The 20,399-nt window shown below is 29.9% G+C and overlaps 1 protein-coding gene across 3 annotated transcripts; it reads right to left on the reverse strand.

The window, feature by feature from the left end:
* Positions 1-1,456: 1,456 nt before the first annotated feature.
* Positions 1,457-4,392, reverse strand: IQD11 (IQ-domain 11). Of its 3 annotated transcripts, none has more exons than XM_016332489.3 (6): positions 4,124-4,392; positions 3,727-3,831; positions 3,290-3,646; positions 2,581-2,802; positions 2,358-2,489; positions 1,457-2,262 (listed from the first exon to the last, which is right to left on the reverse strand). In XM_016332489.3, the coding sequence occupies exons 2-6, from the start codon at positions 3,793-3,795 to the stop codon at positions 1,630-1,632; spliced, it is 1,413 nt and encodes a 470-aa protein (XP_016187975.1). In that variant the 5' UTR covers positions 3,796-3,831; positions 4,124-4,392; the 3' UTR covers positions 1,457-1,629. The 3 variants fall into 3 exon arrangements, with proteins under 3 accessions (XP_016187975.1, XP_016187976.1, XP_088365593.1); XM_016332490.3 differs by lacking the exon at positions 4,124-4,392 and adding an exon at positions 3,934-4,102; XM_088509467.1 differs by lacking the exon at positions 4,124-4,392 and having other exon boundaries at positions 3,727-3,915.
* Positions 4,393-20,399: the final 16,007 nt, after the last annotated feature.

Consider the following 20,399-nt stretch of genomic DNA (forward strand, 5'->3'; position numbering starts at 1 on the left):
TAAAGCTCGAATATAATTTCAAAACAGAACTTTAACTTATGTAGTGATTAATTTAAATGAGAATCAAATAAATCAAAATTCAACATAATTTTTATCAATGTTTTCAAATTCGAAATTTCTATACAAAAATTAACTAGAATTTGTCTTTAAATTAAAAATTTAATGAAATAGTGACTTTAATTATCTTAACCAATGTCCTAATTAATTACTTTTATGTCTTAAAAAAAATGTATATGAAAAAAAAAATAATTAATTTATCTATTTTAATAAATAGTTATTTTACTAAAATGAAAGAAACTATTTTTTTAGAATTTTTTAAGAACTAATTAATATTATATATATTTTGTTACATTACATTTAGTTATAAAAATTTTATTTATTTCTAATGCTTATATTAAAAATAAAAAGAAAATTTAAATTAGTGAATCTTAATCTATAATATAATAATAATATAGTAATTATTTTATATATTGTACGAATATAAATTAATTATTTTTTTATTTATAAAAATTTTAAAAGGCTTAAGCTTGTTATATATATATATATATATATATTGATGAATGTGATATATTTTTTTATGTAAATAATCTTTTAAAAAAAATTTAATAGTTAATCTATTACCTTTTTTGTTTTAGTCCAAATTAAATATTTTTTCTTGTTTTTGGAAAGAAATTTTTTTGAGGAATTTAATAATATGTGATAAGGAACACCGAATAAATTATACAGAAACCAATTAAAACACAACATGGAAACATCTTTAAAAAAAGACGTTTTAGGCGTCTTTATCTGAGTGGCCTCCATAAAATAATATCATTGCAAGTTTGCAATATAGAGAGTAGCCTTGTGATCCCACAGATTTCGCATATAGGAATAGATTAGAGATAATCATAATAAGAGTTTATCTAACATATATTTATGATAAATTTATTATTAATTAAAAGTTTTAAATATTTTTATTTATTGAAGGTAAAATAAATTTATTAAAAACTTATATTTAACATGTATCCTTATAATATAAGATAGATAAATCTTAATAATAATAATAATAATAATAATAATAATAATAATAATAATAATAATAATAATCAAAGTTAATCAGTCAACTATAACCTAAATCATAACTATATACAGGTCTTAATCTTAAAATAAAAAATATCATGTAAAATTAAATCATTATAAAATTAGTAAAGACGACATAATTTTTCAAAACTAATAAATTATATCTGAAAAAGAGACAAAATAAAAATATTTATTAAAATATTCTTAATTATTAAAAAAATGGTTAAAATTTCAATTTTTCTCCTCAGAAATCTTCGTATTTTGTGTTTTCATTTGTTGGAGACACTAAAAAAAATAAAATTTTATGTCTCTAAAGTAAAATTTTAGTTTCAATCTCTAACTACTGAATACCACTACCTAATTGCAACACTATACTTATAAATTATAATCTAATCAATGAACAAATTCACAACTTTTTGTGTCTCATTAATGTGCAATTCTCAACCAAAATAACATCCAAACACATATACATCACACACAGCAGTTTTCCTTTTTCTTTTCTTTTTTTTGGCACTTGAAACTCCACTCTCATGTTACAAGGAACTATGTTAAATTCAAGCAAAGCTTTCATCATTTAAAGGAACTTTGTCTATTATCCCAATTGGGCAGTGAGCAATCTGAATTGATGCTGAGATCCTTTATGATAGTCCTGCTTGATTTTATAGGCAATGGAAGTCCCTTAAAGCTTGGTGACCTTTGTTGATTACAACCACCGAACTTGTTGCCATTTCTACCATTATTACTAAGCACTTCACTGTTAACATTAGACACAACAGATAGCTTCTTCTTGCATGGTGAATAGCTACTATCACTGTCCAAATGACCTGTCCTTACTCTTGGGGAGCTTGTTGATCTTGCTTTTGCTCTTGCTGATTCTGTTGCGGCCATGTATGCCGGAGTCGCCGGAGAAGAGCTTGAGAATGATTGGTTTTCTCCCACTGAACACTGCTTCCTATGAGTAAAAACTTTTCTTGAAGAAACTATTGGAGAATCTAAACCTTCAAATGGACTTTGTTGTCTATGCATGTTTCTCAGCTTAAGTTGTCTTCCTCCATAATATTCTTCACCACCTCTTGAATTTGAGCTGAAAACTGAGTCTAAATCTTCAAGCTCTTTGCTCTTTGAAAGCTGTGTATCCACCCATTGTTCCAGCCAGTACCTCCATCTTCCATTCACTTTACTTCTTTCTGATTCTGCTGACCTCTGAAAAGAAAGGGGAGAGGGAAAGAGAAGGGGGGGTATTTCAGTTAACCTTAAAGCGAAAAAGAACAAAGCAAAAAGGGTTTGAAGGAACTTACTCTGTGATTAAATGAGTATTCTTTTATTCTTTCTCTCTTATGAACTGCTTCTTTCTTGATTATGCAAGAGGCATCTACCTCTTCCTTCAATAAGGTGCTGTCACTCCACTTTCTTTCACTGTTTGAGTCCATCTGTAATAATATGAAAACTATGTTTAAAGTTCTACATTTTGCAATGATTATATGAAAACGAATGATGTAATGTAACAAATCTTGTGCATACCCTTATTATCTTGTCTTTTGAATCATGCATCTCTTCATTTTCAGTGCAATAATCCCAGCTTCCTTCAACCATTTTGAGTCTCCTTGCACAGACCTGTGACTGGATACTCACAATGGATTGCAAGCACTTCAAAGTACTCATGGCTTGGCGCCTTACTGCTCGGCCACGAATTATGGCTTGAAGCTTTACTATTCCCTTTAATGCTCTCAAAGCCTTCTTAGCCTGCAACGAAATAACAGTCAGAGAATAATATAACACAAAGCAGAATGAATAAGAAAATAGTAACATGACATGGTTTCTTCGTCTGATTAGTAATTGCTGCAACTAATTTCTGATTTACTTTCCTTCCAACTTCATTATTTCTTGTATCCCACACCTTATGCTAGATGAAATTCTAGGAAACTATAAGGGAAAAAAGTTGCATATGCTAATAGTTATAGCTTTTTTAATCACCAATTGCTACAAGAAATTTTGTGAATTAGTAGTTGCTGATTTCCTTAACAAGTTTCAGCTTCTAAGTTCAACTTCAGTTTTTCTGTCAATTTGACCATCAATAGTTTTCTGGGTACAAACTAGCACTAATTGAGCTGTTTCTTCAAAATAACATTAATCCATAAGTGAGAAAAATAGTAGTAAAGGTAAGGGATTTTTGAAAATAATTCTCAGCAGACTCGAGCAAAAGAAAAGAAATTTGGGGGAAAAAACTCACCAAGTAACCCCTAAATGCAGTTTGAATTTTGATGGCTGCAAATTCTTTGATATTATTCCTCTGGCACTGGCTTATGGAATGAGAAGCAACATCCCTAGTTTCATCAGATTCTTCTGAATTATGTTTAGGTTTGTGGGAAGATTGTGGGACCCCAGTGAGCCTTACAACCTCAGCAGCAGCAGCAGCAGCTGAGGCAATGGCCACTGTTAAAGCATGTTTCTTGCTCTCTTCTTCCTCTGCTTCACTCACAAGTGTTGCTGTTGTTGTTGTTGGTGGTGGCGGTGGTGGGGCTGCAATTGAAGGCAACCTCTTCTTCTTTACCCTTCCAAATACCCATCTCCTTCTCTTCTCCTTGTTCTGTATTCAAAGTTTTCTCTCACATAATCTCAAACAGTTGGTCTACACATTATAAAAAAGCAGAAAGCATTGCACTTTACCTTGTCTTGTGTGGAATTTGAGTCCCATATGAAGAGCCTCTTCACAAGGCTGAACCAACTCTTCTTCATAGTCCTTTTATCAAATACCACATGGGCATTCTACATCTGAAAAAATTTCACCATAAAAACCTCTTCTTATAGCAATTGTTGAAGTGACTTAGCATTAAAGTGATGATGATAATTTTAATAAAGTCTATAACATTATACTTTGTCCAATAAAGAATGAACAATTTGCAGAGCTTTGTGTTTGATTCCAAATTGCATAAGTAGCAAGTCATAACAAAATGTAACAACTTTGATTTCAGAGCAAACTAATTAAACACCAATGCACAAAAATCAAGAATACATTTGATGAATGCTATGCAGATTTTGGAGTGAGATCCAAGTTAATCCTTACCTATTTTTTTATAGAAACCCAATCAACTTTGTTTAGAAAGGACAAGAGCCACCGTTTGAGAAAGCTTAGTGCTTTGAGAATAAATTGCAGTGAATGATGTCATTAAATTCAGATGGAAAAGGCATTGAAGCCAGAAAACATTCTTTTAAAATATATAAATAAAATAAATAATAATAATTTATCAGTTAACAAAACCAAAGAATTTGGAACTTTGGATCAGATAGAATGATGGATTTTGATCAGTGAAATGAATGTGTTTTTGCACAGATATCAAAAACCCTTTTTTCTTTTTTACTTTGTTGAGGTGCAGAAAAATTCCAGTAGCTATCAAAATCTGGTTTGTGTTTATAAGTGGATATGATATGATTTTTTTATTTTCATGTGGATGCAAGTATAGCAATCATGCACATTTTCTCATCTACTTCTTCAATGTGGGGCCTTCAAGAACAAAGCATTGATTTGAACAGCATAATAGCAGAGCCACTTTGTTTTCATTAACAGGGAGAGAGTGCCTTTGAAATCAATGAAGCAAAAAAATAAAACAGAGTTTTAAAATCTTTTCATCCTTTCTTTCTTTACTATAACTGTAGCAGGCATGTTCATGTGTCTGTTGGGTTTGAAATGACAGAACTATCCTTCAATGGTCGCCAATATAACCTAGAAATGGCATTTTTTTTGTTATTTTTCATAGTATTCTTCGACCGACTTAATCTATTACGGATCTGAATTTTATTTAAAATTTTATCATTAATCAATATATTATTGTATGTATTCAAATTATTTACACTTATTTAAATAAATGAGTAAATTAATTATTAGATCAATCCAAATTGGGTACATTTTAATAGCAAATGACATCATGCAACATCCACCCTACTTTACATGCTTGGTCAATTTCTTGATAGAGGCCATAATTCATATATACATTTTAGTGAATTACTAAAATAGTTTGTGAAAAATTACTTACTTTTTTCTAATGAAATATTTGCCTACTATACATTAGAAGATTAAATACGTAATTTCTATTTCTGTTGAAAAAAATTGATACATATCACTTTAGCTATATTCGGTGTCTATTCAATTATTTTATGCTCTCTTTTGTGTATAAAAGATCAATCATAAATTAACTACATCATATGGATATATATTTTATATTGATAAAAAAAATTAGATTATATTGCTATACAAAAATTTAATTATTTTGATAATTGATTTTGTTAAAAAATATAAAATACATACATAAACATAGGTAGATAGCTGATTTTTGTGTTTATAGAATATTTTATGTATTTTGTAAGCCAACTAATTTGTTAACCAAAGGTTATTTTAGTAATTCCCTTTATTTGCTTGAGCAAGTATTTTTTTAAAAAAAAAAAATACAAAAGAGGTAACTAAAATATCTTGCCATAAAATTGTAACATTTAAAAACATTTTCAAAATTTCAAATTTTTTGTTAACTTCTTTTAAATTTGAAAATTTAAATATTTTTTATTTTTTAGTAATATATATATATATAAAAGAAATACTGTAATATGTTAATGTTTTTTGTTTTGCTAATAAATTATTAAATTAATTCAATTTAATTTAATTATAAAACAGATTGTTCATGTAATAGAATTGATATTATATATTAGAAAAGTTTAAAATTAGTAATTTTAATTTATATTGATTAATATTTTTAGTTAACAGTCTAATATCTTTAATTTAGTAGCCAAACATCATATTTTAAAATATTATTAATTAATAGTTGACTAAAAATAATAAATTATGTTAACTCTGTAGCACTACTTATGCTGTATTACACATATGGGTAGCATGCTTTTGGTGTACAGGCAGGATGTCTCAATCATTTTAGTATCATGTTTGGCGACCATGTGAAACGCTAGCTCTTTTGGTTCCTTTTATGCACATTTTTTATTCTCACTTGAAGCTAGAAGATGTCTGGCACCATGTACATTAGCGATGAGATATTCTTTGCACAATAATTTTGGAAGAAGTTAAACTTGATTTGATGCTCTTTGATCCTATCAAGCAGGCAGGAGATAAAACAAGTTGGTTTTGGACAAACTCAAATACTCTCACCTACTCAACTAAAAGTGGGTATGAATGGTTATTGAAGAAGAAATTTGGTTGGAATGATAATGAAAATTGGCTTTGGCTTTGGCACTTGAAAATACCGGAGAAGATAAAGTGTCTGCTCTGGCTTTGCCTCAACAACGAAGTTCCCACAGTTAGTTACCGGTTTCAAAGAGGTCTTCCTACTTCTGATTTTTGTCAGAGATGTTATCTTGCTCGAGAAGATATTAACCATTGCTTTAGGACTTGCCAAAAAACTCGTCAGATTTAGATTAGCTTAAACTTGGGAATGACCGATGAGGACTCTAATTTGGATTTTCTGTTTTGGATTCGTTCTAATCTCAACAAAAATGAGTTTCTCTTTGTAGCGGTCTTTTGGTGGATTTGGAGGGATAGAAACAATGACATCTTCCATAAAGATGATCTATGGAGTAAGGAGAAATTTGTTCACTTAGTTAAACATGCTGCTCGAGATTTATTTAATGTTGTTACCACCCAAAAACATATTATTATTCCTTTCTCTTTGCAATATAATTGAGAATCACCTCCAATGAATGTCTGTAAAGTGAACTGCGATGCAAGCGTTTTTGAAAATGAGTAATTAGCTGACTTTGGATGTATTATTAGAGACAGCATGGGAATTTGGATAAAAGGTTGTTCTCCCAGTATACCTTTTTCTAGTGTTCTCTATTGTGAGGTTCATGCTATTTAGAGAGGGCTTGTTATGGCTTGGGATTGCGAGTGCAAAGAGATTATATGTGAAACTGATAATCTTGATATGTTTCTTCTTGTTTCGCGAGGCACAACATGATTTGGAATGATTCTGATCTGCTTGACAAAATCAAATAGATGCTTCAGCGCAATTAGACAGCTACTTTAGTACTCATCCAACGCACAACAAATAGAGTGGCTAATTTAATGGTTAATTAAAACTATTACTTTAAACAAGCAAGTGTACCTAAAATGGCTACTATTCCCTAATAATTTAGATATTATTATTAAAAAAGAGTGCTATTCTTTCTCTTTAAGTCATTTTTTTTTGTATTATATTCCGTCACCAAAAAAATACATACGGGTAACATTACTAATTTATTAGGATGTGAAAGAGTATGGTAAAGTGGCAATGTGGCATGGAATACGTAGTAGATTAGAGAGAGTTGTTATATGGTGGGTCGTGGAGAGCAGAGGTAGGTGTATGAATGCGTCACATCAGGTAACAAAGATGTGAATGTATGAAATGTACGAATATAAAGGGCAGTATTAGGAGGAGACATAGACATAGTTGCAGGCACACAAGTGGGGGATCTTTGCATAATTCAAAAGAGTGGGCACTCGAGACACACAATGTGCAAATTGGTAGAGAATGTGGGCAATATTACACACTCTAATTGCTTCATTGCCACACAATACAGCTGTATAAGGACCCAAATACACCAACTCCCAATAATATAAATGCGCTTTGCTTTTTATATTCACTTCAAATTAAGGTTACGAGAACCAAATCGGTCAATAAACTGATAAATTTTTGATTTAATAATTTACTAGTTCGATTAGAGTTTAATTAGTTTAATTAAATATTAAATAAAATTATTAAAAATTTATATGTAATTTTAAATATATAAATTTAATAATTTTTAACTTAATAAAATTTAAAATTTTACAATTTTATATAATAAATTATTCATAATTTAATATTAAAAGTTTACAAAAAATTTTAAATATCAAAATTCATAACTGAAAAGTTTAAATAATGTTATATTATTTTATTTTTTAAAATTATTTTATTTATTTTAAAATTTAAACTTTAAATTATAAATATTTAAAGTTGAATGTTTTAAATTCTCACATCTTTATTTTTGTAACCATTGTTTCATTATTATTATTGTAAATAATCATGTTTAAATAGAGATATTTACCTATTGACTTAGAGACATCTACCTATTGACTTATACATTAATTAATGTACTTTTTGCCTTTTAACGAGTTTTGGGTTGAATTTTAAGAATAAAAGAAAAAGTATTCTTGTTTGAAGATTTTTATTCTCTTTTAGCCGAATAAAACTAATAAGTTAATTAGGTTTTTAGTTCAATTAAGAAAAAAAAATATAGATATATTGAAATGTACTTGGAGACAGATTCTGTTTTGCTAGTGAAAAATAAATAAAATAAAAAAATGACTCAAAAAACGACTATTCATGTTGGTTAATATGGTCATAAAGAAGTTTGTCTATTGTAGAATAGACTAATGAAGGTGGTTTTGTTAGAGATGTCTATGATTACAAGACCAACTCTCACGGTGCAATTGAAGTCTATAAGGGAAAAACATTTCAAATCAAAAGTATAGACTTAAAGAGATTCAACCCTATTGTAAGAGACAAGCAAGTGCTGAATGATAATGAAATTGCCTCCTTATAAAAATATTTCACATGAACTACTTGGAATCAAAGACAAAATAGGTTCCCCCAATAGATATCTACTCCCCTATGGCCAAAATATTTAAGTGCTATTTCAAGTACTCTATCTATAGCATCAGCCACAACTAGGTTATACATACATTGTTGTCCACCACCTTCTATTTAATTTCCTCCACCATATCTGGTACATTAAATACCACCACCTATACACTAAAATTTTTACATATGGATAATTTTAGTATAAAATGTAAAATATTTGATAATTTTAGTGTTTTATACGATTATAAAGTAGTATAAAATATCTATTTTTTAAATAAAATATTATTTTTTAATTATAAAAAGACAAAACATCAATAACATTTTATAAAAATTCACAACAACATATAACACATAATTTAGATCACCTTTAAAAAATTAACCGCTCATAATCCAATATATATATAAAAAAAGGTTCACATCTATACCTTATCTTTTTCTTTTTTTTTATATAAAATATATTACTATATATCAAACACTGTCAATTCTAATTATAAATTATATAAGCCAATTTTATATTTATTAAAAATTAAATTAGTTTGACAAATTATCTAACAAAATACTATTTAAATAATTTTGTCAAAATAACAAAAAATATATAATAAATAATATCGAATTAATTTATAATTTATTATTCAAATTGTCAGAGTAAAACTAATAATTGTTCAAAATTCTGCCAGAAAACCAAAAAGGTATAGCCAACAATAAGTCAACAAGTATATTTAAACTACATTCTATACTAATTAATTGTCATTAATTATTAATTATTTAAATTTTATTTTTAAAAAATATAAAATTAATGATTATTAATTACCTCTTTTTACTCTAATTCATCTTTTACCATTTATTACGCAAATCCTAATTTCTCTTTAAAAAAAACGTCGGAACTAAAAAAATACCAAAATATAAGATAAAGAATCATCCAAATCCTAAGAAAAAAACATACAAAACATGGAAAAAAGAATCATCCAAAACTAATAAAAAGAATCATCCAAAATTTAGGAAAAAGAAATATAAAAAACTAGTTAAAAGAATAATTCAAAACCAAATAGGAGAGGAGAAGAAGAGCCGTAGGGTGACCGGCGACGACACCTTGGAGGTGTTGCGTGTACGGTGGGAGACTCATGGTAGCGTGTTGCAAGGAGAAAGCCACGGAGGCCACGCATCACAAGTGGAGGAGTCGCCATGAATCGGAGTAGTTGATCGCGCGTCGCGAATGGGAGACCGGCAGTGACTGCGTCGTAACAGATGGAAGCTGCAGCGGTGCAAATGCGTCTGGACAGTGGGGACGACGACGGGACGCGTGGAAGAGGCCGCGCAGTGCGATGAAAGACGCGATGGTGGTCGGTGGGCGGCAGCGTCGAAAATGCGTAGAGATGTTGGGTTTGAGGAGGGAGAAATTTGACTGTTTCCAAATGAATGGAAAAGAATTATGTTTTTTATGGATTGTTTTTATTATGTATTATAAATGTGATTAGAATAAATGTAAAAATAATTTTTTTTGAATTTTAATTTTTAAATTTTTATTTATTTATAAAATTTAAATTATAATAGAGTTGACTTATGTTGACTTGTATGAGAGTTATTTTCCTATACTTTTCCTAATTGTTCATCATTAGCTGAAATATTAAATTAACTTGAACAAAAGGCAATTACACTTTTGAGTTGGTTGTCTGATCAAATATTTATTAACAGTTTAAAAAAAATATAATTTTATCTAATATAAAATGTTGCACTTATAACATTCTACCCATTATAAATTGAGATGTTAAACTAGTTGAAGCATAAAGATAGTAGTAATAATCAAATGAAACCAACAAATTAAAAATGAATAATTATTGTAAAATAAATAATTAAGGAAGATATAATAACTATAAAATAAGAAAATGTAAATAAAAATTCTAGTGTTAATATAATTAGTTCAATAATAATTTATATATGTATTTATTAATATTATATGTTGTAATATATATATATAAAAAGAGAGAAAAAAGTATTCAATAAATTGGAAAGTAAATAAAAAGAGAGAATTGATTTTTATTTTTGTTGTTGTGTATGTTACGTGAGGATTTGCCCTCTATTTATAGATAGAAAAGTTTAAACATTCAAAACTTCATTTAATTTAATTTTGGCTTGGGAGCTTCATTTCTCATAGGGAAAATCAGCCGCCCATATATTGAATGGGCATCCACGTCCTTTGAACTTATCACAACACTCCCCCTTGGATGACCATTTAGGATTATTGCCTCGTTAAAATCTTATTAAAGAAAAAATTCAGTGGAAAAAAACCTTAGTGAAGGAAAAAGAGTATAATATCCTTTAGTGATGGGGACTGCCTCATTAAAAACCTTGTCAAGAAAACCCAATAGGAAAAAATCTGACCAAGGAAAAAAGAGTACAGTCTCCCCCTCTTGCCGACATCATTTAATGTCTCGAAATCGGCGCATCCCAATCTCATGTACCAATCTTTCAAAGGAGAATTTTGAGAGTGACTTTGTGAATAAATCTGCCAAATTGTCACTTGAGCGGATCTGTTGGACATCAATTGTCCCTTGATTTTGAAGATCATGAGTGAAGAAGAATTTGGAAGAAATATACTTTGTTCTATCACCTTTGATGTATCCACCTTTAATTTGAGCAATGCATGCTGCATTATCTTCAAACAGGACGGTTGGAGCTATCTTATGATCAATCGGTCCACATGATGACAGAATATATTGGATCAAACTCTTGAGTCAAAACACTCGCGACTTGCTTCATGAATCGCTAGTATTTCGGCATGATAAGAGGATGTTGCAGCAATCGTCTGTTTCGCGGACCTCCATGATACAGCTGTTCCACCATATGTGAACAGGTATCCTGTTTGAGATCTCCCTTTGTGTGGATCAGACAAGTATCCAGCATCTGCATAGCTAACTAATTGTGACTCGGATCCATAGGGATAAAACAATCCCTTATCAACTGTCCTATGAAGATATCAAAAGATTTGTTTGATTGTATTCCAATGTCTTTTGGTTGGAGAGGAACGATATATTGCTAGTAAATTCACAACAAATGATATATGGGTCTTGTATTATTAGCAAGATACATTAGTGCTCCAATGGCACTAAGATATGGTACTTCAGGATCAAGGATATCTTCATTTTCTTCTTTAGGACGGAATTGATCCTTCTCCATATCCAAAGATCTTACGATTATTGGGGTACTCAAGGGATGTGACTTATCCATATAAAATCTTTTCAAGATTTTTTATGTGTATGTCGTTTGATGAACAAAGATCCCATTTTTTGTATACTCGATCTGCAGGCCGAGACAAAATTTAGTCTTTCCAAGATCTTTCATCTCAAACTCTTCTTTTAAAGTTTTTATAATTGTTGGAATCTCTTTAGGAGTTCCAATGATATTTAAATCATCAACGTACACAGCAATTATAATGAATCCAGATGCAGTTTTTTTTATGAAAACACACGGACATATATCATCATTCTTGAATCCGTTTTTGGCCAAACACTCAATAAGACGATTATACCACATTCGTCTAGATTACTTTAGACCGTATAAAGATCTTTGCAATTTGACTGAGTATAACCCCTGTGAATATTCATTAGATGGTTTAGATATCTTTAGTCCTTCAGGGACTTTCATATAGATATTCCGATCTAATGATTCGTATAAATAGGCTGTTACCACATCCATTAAGTGCATATGCAGTTTATGATATACAGATAAACTGACCAAATAACGCAATGTTATCGCATCCACTACAGGAGAATACGTTTTTTCATAATCTATACCGGGTCTTTGGGAAAAAACTTGTGCCACAAGTCGGACTTTGTAGCGCACAACTTCATTTTTCTCATTTCGTTTTCTCACAAATACCCATTGGTATCCAACAGGTTTTACGTCTTCTGGTGTACGGACTACAGGTCCAAAGACTTCACGTTTTGCAAGTGAGTCTAACTCAGCCTTCATGGCTTCTTCCCATTTTGACCAATCATTTCTTTGTCGACATTCTTCGACTGATCTTGGCTCAAGATCCTTACTTTCATGCATGATATTTAATGCCACATTATTCAAATATTTCATTGACAATTGTCTTATTTCGGTCCCATTTTTCTCCTGTAAAGACAAAATTTATCGAGATCTCATCATTTTTACAATTTCAGGTACCTGAACGTCTTCTCTGGCGTTAAAACTATATCAGAATTTTGGACAACTGCAGGTGTCTCTACTATATCTTTTTCAACAGGAATAGTATTTACCTCTTTTCTCTTTCGAGGATTTTTGTCTTTGTAACCGACAGGCTTGCCACGCTTCTGGCGTGTATTTGCTTCGGTGGCAATTTGTCCAACTGGGACATCAATTCGAATTGGGGCATTTTCCGCTGGTATATAAGATTTGGTTATCCTCTTTGTATCGGAAAATGCATCAGGCAATTCATTTGCTATTCTTTGCAAATGTATAATCTTTTGAACTTCTAGTTCACATTGCCCTGATCGAGGATCTAAATGCATCAACGATGATACATTTCAATTAAGTTCCTTTTCAGGAAGCTTATTCTCTCCCCTTAATGTTGGAAATTTTGATTCATCAAAATGACAATCCGCAAACCGAGCTTTAAATACATATCCGGTTTGTATCTTAAGATACCTTACTATAGAGGGAGAATCATATCCAACATATATCCCCAATTTTCTTTGGGGTTCCATTTTGGTGCAATTAGGTGGTGCAATGGGAACATATATTGCACATCCGAATATTCTTAAACGAAAAATATTTGGCTGCTGGCCAAATGCTAATTGCATAGAAAAGATCTGATGGTAACTCGTTGGCCTCAAACAAATAAGTGCTGCGGCATGTAAAATAGCATGCCCCAAACTGAGGTTGGGAGATTTGTTCTCATAAGCAAGGGTCTAGCAATTAATTGGAGGCGTTTAATAAGTGATTCTGCTAACCCATTTTGTGTGTGAACATAAGCTACTGGATGTTCAACACTTATTCCATTAGCCATACAATAGGCATCAAAAGTTTGGGAAGTAAATTCACCAGCATTATCAAGACAAATTGCTTTAATTGGATTTTCTGGAAATTGTGCTTTTAGGGTCCGTTTGGGAAACACTAAAAAGCTACTTTTTTCAACTTTTGACTTATAGAAAGTTACATTAATGTGTTTGGTACAATTTTTTAAATAAACTTTTAACTTTTCAAAAAGTTATTTAAGAGCTTTTGAAGAAGTTAAAAAATGTGACTTCTCCTATTTTCAAAAGCTATTTTATCACTCTTATTTAATGCACAACTTTAAAACAAGGACTTCTATAATAATTATCCAAACTCAAAATAACTTATTTAAAAGTTATTATTAATAAAAGTCCTTATATTTTAAGCTCCTTTTTCAAAAGAACTTATTTAAGAAGTTTAGCCAAACTGGCCCTTAATCGAATAATTTGAGCCAGTAATCTCGCAAACGCCAGGTTGTGAAAAAACAATAAACACACATGTGACCATCTCGAAGGTGCGTCTATTAGGACCATAAAATATCTAAAAGATCCACATGGTGGATGAATAGGTCCACATATATCACCTTGAATCTTTTTTAGGAATTCAGGGTACTCAAATCCAATCTTTACTGGTGATGGCCTTAAAATTAACTTTCCCTGAGAACATGCAGCACAACAAAATTCACTAGATTTAAGAATCTTCTGGTTCTTTAGTGAATAATCATGGGAATTTTTAATAATTCTCCGCATCATGGTTGTTCCCGGATAACCCAATCGGCTGTGCCAAGTTATGAATTCACTTGGGATAGTAAACTTTTGGTTTACAATGGCATGTGATTCAATTGCACTAATCTTGGTGTAATATAACTCAGATGAAAGTGAGGGTAATTTTTCTAATATAACTTTCTTATTTGAATCATAAGTTGTGATACATAAATATTCATGATTTTCCTCATTCATAGTCTCAATATGATATCCATTTTGGCGAATATTTTTAAAGCTCAACAAGTTTCTTAGAGACTTGGTAGACAATAATGCATTATTTATTATGAATTTTGTTCCTCCGGGAAACAAAATTATAGCTCTTCCGGAGCCTTCAATCACATTGCCTGAGCCAATTATAATATTAACATATTCTTCTTTTGGTACAAGATGGGTAAAATATATATCACTTTTGAGAATAGTGTGCGAACTTGCACTATCCGCAAGGCAAATATCTTCACTATAAGTCCTTGCCATTCTCTTCAAAGACAAATAATAATAATACAATCAGTAGTATGCACAGGTAAATTGAATACTTGATCGGAATTATTTTTCTAATAAACACTGTACATAAAAATAATGTCATATACTGAAATTTTATTTTAAAACTTGACACATTTAATAATTTCAAAATTCATAGACATTAATATTTCATTATTTATATACATCATATTTAAAACTTAAATACATATAAAATAAAACTTAATAATAAGTTCTTTACATTATTTATTTATATTGATACTTAACAATTTCACATATTAAACTATTCCATCATTGATCAAATGACCAATATTTTCTTCAGGGTACTCAAAGAAATCAGATACATCATAATGAGTGGTGGAATTTTCAGCAACATCATTTGAAACGAAATTCGTCTCCTTTCCTTTGTCGTCTTTTTTCAAAGATGCTTGATAAAGATCGACTAGGTGCCTTGGTGTACGACAAGTATGCGACCAATGGCCCTTTCCACCACAACGGAAACACTTATCCTCTGTTGATTTATTTTGCCCAATATTTCTTTCTTTATCCCACTTCTGGTGAGATCCTCTCTTTTGAACATAATTCATTTTCCTTCCATAATTTTTCTTGTTATTAAAACCTTGCCATTTACCTCTTCTGGGGTAATTTTTCGCATTTACTTCAGGAAATGGGGTGGCGCCAGCTGGGCGTGCTTCGTGATTCTTTAAAAATAACTCATCGTTGCGTTCAGCAACAAGAAGGCAAGAAATTAACTTAGAATATTTTTTGAATCCTTTTTCTCTGCTGGAGGAGCACATTCGAGGCATGGAAGGTTGATAAAGTTTTCTCCAACATATCATGATCAATTATCTTTTCCCCACATAATTTCATTCGTGAGGTGATTCGAAACATTGCAGAATTATATTCATTTATGGATTTAAAATCCTGTAGACGCAAGTACGTCCATTCATATCGAGCTTGAGGAAGTATCACCTTTTTTATGATTGTACCTTTTTTCAAGGTTTTTCCAAAGATCTGCAAGATCTTTTAATGTGAGATATTCATTTTTCAATCATTCGTCAAGATGACGATGAAGAAAAATCATGGCTTTAGCTTTATCCTTTTGGGATACATTATTTTTAGCTTTAATGGTATCTCTAAGATCCATTGAATCAAGATTAATTTCAGCATCTAATATCCATGATAGATAATTATTTCTAAATATATCAAAAGCATTAAATTCAAGATGAGAGAACTTCGACATAATAAAAATTAAAATTTATATATATATAAAGAGAGAGGAAGAAGTATTCAATAAATTGGAAAATAAAAAAGAGAAAAAATTAATTTTTATTTTTATTATTGTGTATGTTACGTAAGAACTTGTCCTCTATTTATAAATACAAAAGTTCAAACATTCAAAATTTTATTTAATTTTATTTTGGCTTGAGAGCTTCATTTTTCATAGAAAAAATTAGCCGTTCATATATTAAATGGGCATCCACCTTCTTTGAAGTTATCACAACAATAATATATTAATTACAGAAGTGGCTTCTTTTTGGAAATGAATTATCCTCATTTTCTCACAGGTTATTCAATGCTACCTCTTCCTGTATGACATAATAAGACTGACATGACACTGTCATATAAAATAATATTTACAGAGAATTTTTCTGCAACAGTTAAAACAGATTAGTGTTTACACATAAAGAAACCATGTGACCTATAACCTATATCAGAGATTCTAAGGTCGTTATTAAAAATATTATCTATGGCAACAAAATAATTTTTTTATTTTTCATTTTTGGTATTTCTTTAAGATGCTCTCTGTAGAGTTCCATACTATTATTATGAACAAGAATAACTATATGTCTGGCTCAACTAAGAAACTATATATATTATTGAAAAAATTTTAAGTGTACCTAAAATACCAATATTTCAATAATTTTAATCGTTAATTTTAATTAATATATATTATATATATTTTATAATCAAAATCAAGAATTAAAATTAATGAAATATCGATATTCTAAGTACACTTGAAATTCTTTCTTTTATACTTTTTAACTTATAGGCTATTGTATAATTAAACAATTACTCACTTACTCTTTTGTTGACATCACTATAGTAAACCAATAATAATAATAATAATAATAATAATAATAATAATAATAATTAATAATAATATAAATTGGTCTCAATAAATTTTAAATTAGATATTTTAATTTTTAATAAATTTTTATAATTACTTTTGTTAAATAATTTTTTAAAGATTAATTTAAATGTTTACTCTAAATGACAATATGATGATAAATTACTAAATTTAGTTATCTAGTGACACTTTCTTTTCAACAAGTCTATTTTGTATCAACTATTTATATTTATGAGCCATACTACATAACTAATAGTTTTGTAGCATGTAACCTGTATAAAAAAATAATAGAAAAAGGACCAAAAAACAAAAAAACAAGAAAATCAACTAACCAAGTATGTTCTATTGTTCTCCCTCATTTTTGTGAATGAGAGAGAGTGAAAAACTGAAAATTGGATTATTGACCAAAAACTGTTAGGTTATCTAGTCGTTTTCTATTTACATTTTTGGTCCAAATTCTTGTTTTGTTTCATTTTATTAAACAAAATAGGCCCAATAATAATATGGAACCCACAACCCAGCCAGTGTGCTACTACCTCTTGGATCTTCTTATGTGGCCTGTAATTTAATTGGGTTCATAAAGGGATATTCTCAAACAAAAAATAAATAAAAGTCTGAAAGAAAGTTACAAAAAAGAAAACGGGGAAAAACCGCTGAAAAAGAGTACTCCGACTCAGAAGAGTTTAAAAGGGGAAAATGAAATAAAATAAAGTTGTTATAACCAAATTAAGTTAGTTGAGTAGTCAACTCATTCGTCTGCAAATATTAAAAGTTTAAATTCCGTCTTGTACATGTAGCAACTATTCGTTGCCAACAGTAAACCTTTAAAAGAATTATCCAGGTAATCTTCAATTATAAATTTTGTTATCAAATCACACATTTTTAAAAGTTAAGTTGTTAAATAAAAATATATGAACAATTATATACTTAATATGAAATGAGAAGAACCAAGTTCTAGGTTTTTAGTACAACAACATCAAAGCCTTGTCCCATTAGGTGGGGTTGACTACATGAATCAAACGACGTCATTGAGTTCTATCGTGTCTATAAAGAGATCGTTTACATAGATCTTATTTGATCACCTCATGGATGGTCTTCTTAGGTCTTCCTCTGCCTTTCACCACTTGTCCATCTTCCATCTTATCCACCATCCTGACTGGGTGCTCTATCGATCTTCTTCTCACATGTCCAAACCACGCGATTTTACTATCTTTTCCACAATAAATGCTACTCTAACTCTTTTTTATATCTTCGTTCCTGATTCTATTCAATCGCATATGACCACTCATCCATCTCAATATCTTCATCTTTGTCACACTTAACTTATGTTCGTGCTCTCCTTTGGTCACTCAACACTCTGTACCATAACGCATAGCTAGTGTAATAGCAGTACGATAGAATTTATCTTTGAATTTTAAAAGCACTTTTTTGTCACATATAAAACTAGACGCACTCCACCATTTTAGTAAAATTATTTATTTCAAAAATTTAAACAGTTTGATTGAGATAGACAAATAAATTTTTCTATAGTAAAAAAATAAATAAAATGATAAAATAAATAACTATTTATCATTGAATTTACACTATGTATAAGTCCTATTATTTTAATTCAAATATAATTAAATATTTAATTTTTACTTTATCAATCTACAATCTTTTTATTTAAAAAAAAATAATCTATAAAAATTATATATCTAACACCACATACATTAATTTATTTGCGATGGATACATTACTACTTATAGTTTTGGTAATAAGTTTGAATTGGTCCTTGTTAAGTTATTCAGCCGCTTAATGTATATAGCACATGCATGCATCATTGAAAACATGATTCATTTGACCATTATTATATGGGTCTAACTTATAGTTTATTACACGTGGAACGTTGAAACCGAGTAGATGCCAAAACGTTTGTGTTCTATGTTCCAACGTTACACGCTTGCACTAATGATTAGGAATAATTTGATACGTGAAAGCCAAGGTATATGTATGTGTGTGTCTACCACTATGCTTTTGAATTTTGAATCTTAAGCATTGGTTTCAAGTTTCAACTCATCATACATACTTTGTCTCGTTGGACTTAGACCTAACCAACAACATTATAGTTCTCACAAAGTTGAGAGACAAAATGTGCTTCATGCATGTGACAAAACTCATAAGCCAATTGATGCAACCCATAAACACACATAATGGAGCAATTATCATATAAATATGAAATGTTGACCAAAAAATCCACAAGAATGACATGAGATACTTAGATTCTTTAACTAAAAGTCCATCAATCTTTGAATATATTTATATTTAATTTTTATGCACTGTGAGTGTAAAATCATTTTATATGTGTATCCAATCACATAACGTCACATTAACAAAACTAATTATCTTTTACATTGACCACGTGAATGATCTCCAAAAAAATGATTGTAATTGCACGATTGTATAAAACGCTTTACGCTCTCTCTATACATCAAGATTAAACTCATATATATATATATATATAGAAAGAGATTTTTATTCTTTTTATTAAATTTATATTGAGTCAAATTAGTAGAATTCCGACAATATATAGAACCTAGATTGACAAAAATTCGATTAAAATAAGGGAAAGTATGAGGAGCCAATATGGAGGTTTATGGAGTATTAGAGATATAACCATTAATGTTACTTTTTTCCATCAGCTGAAGTTTTTGGGATGAGTGGTATTATGATATGGTGTTAGAATGCTAGATTCGAAAGGTCAAGAGTTCGATTCTTGATGAACTCCAAAATTAATTTAATTTTTTGGAAAGATGTTTATTATCCCTAGTACTCGGATGGTTATTCTAGATAGTATAGGAGATGTTCATTTTGTAACTCAATAACCCGTACACATTGTACAAATAGTCCATTGTCTTCCTAGCGGGATCCTTAAAATAATTATAAGAATTGAAAATAAGGATAAATTTGAAAAAGCAACGGAAATCAGCCAATATAAATTTGATATCTATAATTTTTTAACTTTTGGATATATAAATTCTTTGTTAATTGATTTTTAGCATGACTTGAAAAATAACAAGATGAAAGTAAGCAATGATATTATAGGTGAATTGACTCATGGTGAAATACACTTGAGTACTTGTCTATAAGTGGTTACATTCTCATATTCTTTCTAGAGGATGTTGAGGGATTTAAGAAAGCAAATAATGTAACGTGTTAAAATTTGACAACCTTGATAATTAGCCTTGTATAGTTATTGTTCGAAAACGACATCGAGTTTAGACCACTTTTTGAATGGGAACAAAATTAGAGTCTTAAAGAGTGAATTGAATCAATTGATAGATATTAGTCCAACCCGTCACCAAGCTAAGTTTTTACTTCTACACTATTGATTCCACTTTTAAT

The sequence above is a fragment of the Arachis ipaensis genome, chromosome B3, assembly GCF_059453495.1.
Source record: "Arachis ipaensis isolate K30076 ecotype BB chromosome B3, ASM5945349v1, whole genome shotgun sequence".
Taxonomy (NCBI): Eukaryota; Viridiplantae; Streptophyta; class Magnoliopsida; order Fabales; family Fabaceae; genus Arachis; species Arachis ipaensis.

Bases quoted from the DNA above. Each gene is read 5' to 3' on its own strand.
- IQD11 (XM_016332489.3), bottom strand. From the start codon at position 3,795: ATGAAGAAGAGTTGGTTCAGCCTTGTGAAGAGGCTCTTCATATGGGAC. The intron at 2,803-3,289 runs GTGAGTTTTTTC...ATTTCGTTGCAG, and splicing joins CTGCATTTAGGGGTTACTTG to GCTAAGAAGGCTTTGAGAGC. The intron at 2,490-2,580 runs GTATGCACAAGA...ATATTATTACAG, and splicing joins CAAAAGACAAGATAATAAGG to ATGGACTCAAACAGTGAAAG.